The following is a 4,077-nucleotide window of genomic DNA, read 5'->3' on the forward strand; positions in this document are numbered from 1 at the left end:
GCTCAGGCACTGCCGTGTGCTTAGGGATGAAAGTTGCGTGGGCCGTGCCAGTGGGTGTCATGCCCGGTGCCAGCACCCACGGTGACAGGAGAGGGTTACAGCAGCTGGGCAGCAAGAGGCATGCCTGCCGGGTAACACCGCCCACCCACCGCTCACCAGGGCGTCTTTCCTGAAGGAGAAAGGATGGTCCCTTTCGCCTGGGGTACCCCGGGCCGGCCCACGGAGGGGGAGCAGTGCAGGGCGGTGGGGGAGGAGAAGGTGCTGGCGGAGGCGGGGGGGGGGGGCAGCAGCGTGGGGGGGGGGGAAACCAAACTGGATGGGGAGAGCAGTGTCGGGGGGCACTGCGGGGTGGGGGGCAGTGGGGACGGGGGGAGCTGCGCCCCGTCCGCCCCGGCGCTGCCAAGCCGCGCACCGCCGGGGGGCGGGTGGGAGGTCGGCGGGCGCGGGGGGTGGGCTGGGAGGGACACCCACTTACGTCTCCTCCTGCTTTTTTTTTTCCTTTTCTCTTTCCCTCCTCCTTTTCGTAGCCGGTGACGCGCCGCTGCCTATTAATCATTCACCAGCCGGGAGCGGCGGTCACCGGCAGCCGGAGCGAGCGGTGCCGGCAGCCGCCGCCTGCCGTGCCGGGAGCCCCGCCGGGATGCCGAGCCCGGGCAGCGGCCGGCGCCTGCCGCTTTGAGCCGGGGGCGGGGGGCGCCGAGGATGCTCCCCCATGGCACCTGCCCCAGGCTTCCGGGCGGTGCAGGCAGCCACAGAGGCGGCGGCGACAGCGGTGGCGGCGGAGCCGGCAGCGCCTCGGAGGAGGCGGCGGCGGGGGGCATGGACTCGGGCGGCAGGAACTCCTCCGGAGCCCCGAACAGCACCCTGAGCGAGTCTCAGGGCAGCGCCATCCTCATCTCCTTCATCTACTCCGTGGTGTGCCTGGTGGGGCTGTGTGGCAACTCCATGGTCATCTATGTGATCCTGCGCTATGCCAAGATGAAGACGGCCACCAACATCTACATCCTCAACCTGGCCATTGCGGACGAGCTGCTGATGCTCAGCGTCCCCTTTCTGGTCACCTCCACCCTGCTGCACCACTGGCCCTTTGGCTCGCTGCTCTGCCGCCTGGTGCTCAGCGTGGATGCCATCAACATGTTCACCAGCATCTACTGCCTGACCGTGCTCAGTGTGGACCGCTACATTGCTGTGGTGCACCCCATCAAGGCGGCTAGGTACCGCCGGCCCACTGTGGCTAAGATGGTCAATCTGGGTGTCTGGGTGCTTTCCATCCTCATCATCCTGCCCATCATCATCTTCTCCAACACAGCGGCCAACAGTGATGGAACAGTGGCTTGCAACATGCTCATGCCAGAGCCCACCCAGAGGTGGCTGGTGGTCTTTGTGGTCTACACCTTTCTGATGGGCTTCTTGCTGCCCGTGGTGGCCATCTGTCTCTGCTACATCCTCATCATTGCCAAGATGCGCATGGTGGCCCTGAAGGCTGGTTGGCAGCAACGCAAACGCTCGGAGCGCAAGATCACCCTCATGGTCATGATGGTGGTGATGGTCTTTGTCATCTGCTGGATGCCCTTCTACATTGTGCAGCTGGTCAACGTCTTTGTAGAGCAGGATGATGCCACCATCAGCCAGCTCTCCGTCATCTTGGGCTACGCCAACAGCTGTGCCAACCCCATCCTCTATGGCTTTCTCTCAGACAACTTCAAGCGGTCCTTCCAGCGGCTGCTGTGCCTCAGTTGGATGGACAATGCTGCAGAAGAACCCATCGACTACTATGCCACTGCCCTCAAGAGCAGGGCATACAGCGTGGAGGACTTTCCCCCAGACAACTTGGAGTCAGGGAGCATGTACAGGAATGGCACTTGCACCTCCAGGATTACCACCCTCTGAGGAAGCATTCCTGCCCCCCGTGCCCCTACTGCCCCCCAGCAGGAGGGTGAGCGAGGCCAGGGCTGTGGCATGGGGAGGCCGGGAGGGAGGGGGTTTCCGTCCTGCCCACCAACAGTGGTGTTTGGCACAAGAAGGAGTGAAGAAAACCCCACATCCTCAGTCTGCTACCCCATCCCCCCCCCAGTGCTCCCCTTGAGAGCGGGTGCAGTTGCTGATGCTTTGATGCCCACTTGGCAAATTGCCACGCTCGTGGGTTGACTTAGGGTCTGGCAGCCAGGCTCTGCCACCCTTCTGTGTGTCTGACAAGTGGCTGTCTGGGTCCTGCAGCGACTCTCCCCTCACCTTTTGTACAGGTTGCCCTCCCCCCTCAGTTGGTGGGACCCTTCCAGGCCACTGAGCCAAGCCTGCTTCAGTCAAAGCCCAGCATTCAGACTCAGGCTCCCCCCAGCTGAACGTGACCCTGCTCCGCATCTCTCAGTATGCACTCCCCCCTCAGAGAGTAAAAATGCTGGGAAAAGCCCCCCCCCCCCCCCAACACACACCTTGCCCTCCTCCAGGAAGGAGCAAGTAGCCTCTCTCTGCCAGCCCCTCCCCTGCCCCCAGAATAAAAAAGAAAATGGGGAGCAAAAAGGCCCTGGGAAAAGCAGTGGCATAGACATGGAGCCGTCTCTCGCTTCAGAGACAGCTTTCAGCTGGTTGGGACTCTGGCTCTCTGTGCTACGCTCAGGGGAAGCAGGGCAGAAAAGGTCTTCGGAAAAAAATGTGATTACTGCCGTGCTTCAGAGGTGCGCAGCAGGTTGCTGATAATGAGAGATAAACAGTCCCATGACTCACAGGGAGCAGAGCACCGAGCCGGGAGTCGGGGGGGAGCACTGAGTTGGGAAATGTTTGAATATGTCCATATGTACAATAAAGTGTGCTAATAATAAAGTTTAAAGGGAGCGCTAGACTGTGAAGCTGCTGTCTTGCGCCTGCTCCATCAGCTGTGAAACAGCAATGAAGGGAGCTGAGACAGTTTTGAATGACCTGGGGCAGCCACAAAGTCACTTTAGCCTACATGGAAAAAGAGGGATTGGTTTCAAAATCTCCATCAGGCTCTGAAATAAATACTTGACAAAAAAAAAAAAGTAGCTGTTTGATAATAGCTATTACCTTTAGCTTCAGTTTCTTCTGTTGCACTAAAAAAACAAGGGGGTGTGTGTTCGTATGTTGCCAATGTAATATACTGGCCCAGAGCTGCTTGATGTTTCATTTCTGAGAATTCCTGTTTTTCGTGTGTGCCTGACCTCTTTTTGTTTGATTTTTTTTATTTGATTCTTGTCACTGTGTCGTGAACGTGTTTCTCTGAAGCAGTTTATACTGTGTACTTATGTCTGTGGTGGCTACTTGCAAGGTTGCATTTAAAATGGATGATGCTCAAGAAGGCTCCTTTTCAGATAAAAAGGTTGTCACTTTTTCTAACTCCTTCATCTACATTGTCTCCCCCACAAAAATTCTCTTGAATTTTCTCTCTTCCCCTCTATGACAGAACAATTTTCATATAGACGAATGAAGCTTTCTTGTTTGATAAATGACAGCTGATTAAACAAAATCTTCTACCCCTGCTCCCTCTTATCCCGTATGTAAGAATCGGTACGGACTACGTTGAAATAAGCAGCTATGTTTCTTGCTTTCTACCACCTGTGTTAACAGTGTCACACAGTGGCAGGTGTCCCAGTAGCTGTGACAAATCACTTCTTTAGCACAATACTGTGGTTGTATTAATTATAACTACTGGCAATCTGAAGCAAGAGATTGGGAAAAATCTCTAGTAGCAGCATACCCATAGCATTGTACTGGTAGCTTAAGTACTGTGCTTAAGTACAGCGTTGTGTAAGGTTGACAATTAAGGCATCTAGCATTTGCAGTCATGGACTTACTACAGGTTTTTGTTAACTTACACCCTTTTAACTTTTCTCAGCAGCAAAAAGCAGAATACTACTTTGTACATTTCTTTCACCAAAAATTAGGTACTGTTAAATGAATGTATAAATTTAGTATTAAAAAGTTGTCTGATTCAAAGCCCATTGAAACGAGTGAAAAAACACAAATTCACTTCAAAGGGCTGTGAGTCAGCTCCTTTTAGTTTAAAAATTGCTAATGTGAAGATGTTACATCCTTATTAAAATATTTTGTGAAAAGGTTTAA

General features: G+C 54.5%; 1 protein-coding gene across 1 annotated transcript; it reads left to right on the top strand.

The window, feature by feature from the left end:
- The first annotated feature begins 513 nt into the window (after nt 1-513).
- SSTR1 (somatostatin receptor 1) lies at nt 514-4,077 on the top strand. Its single transcript, XM_037395764.1, has one exon. The coding sequence runs from the start codon at nt 703-705 to the stop codon at nt 1,888-1,890; it is 1,188 nt and encodes a 395-aa protein (XP_037251661.1). The 5' UTR covers nt 514-702; the 3' UTR covers nt 1,891-4,077.

The sequence above is a fragment of the Falco rusticolus genome, chromosome 7 (genome assembly GCF_015220075.1).
Source record: "Falco rusticolus isolate bFalRus1 chromosome 7, bFalRus1.pri, whole genome shotgun sequence".
In the NCBI taxonomy this organism is placed as follows: domain Eukaryota; kingdom Metazoa; phylum Chordata; class Aves; order Falconiformes; family Falconidae; genus Falco; species Falco rusticolus.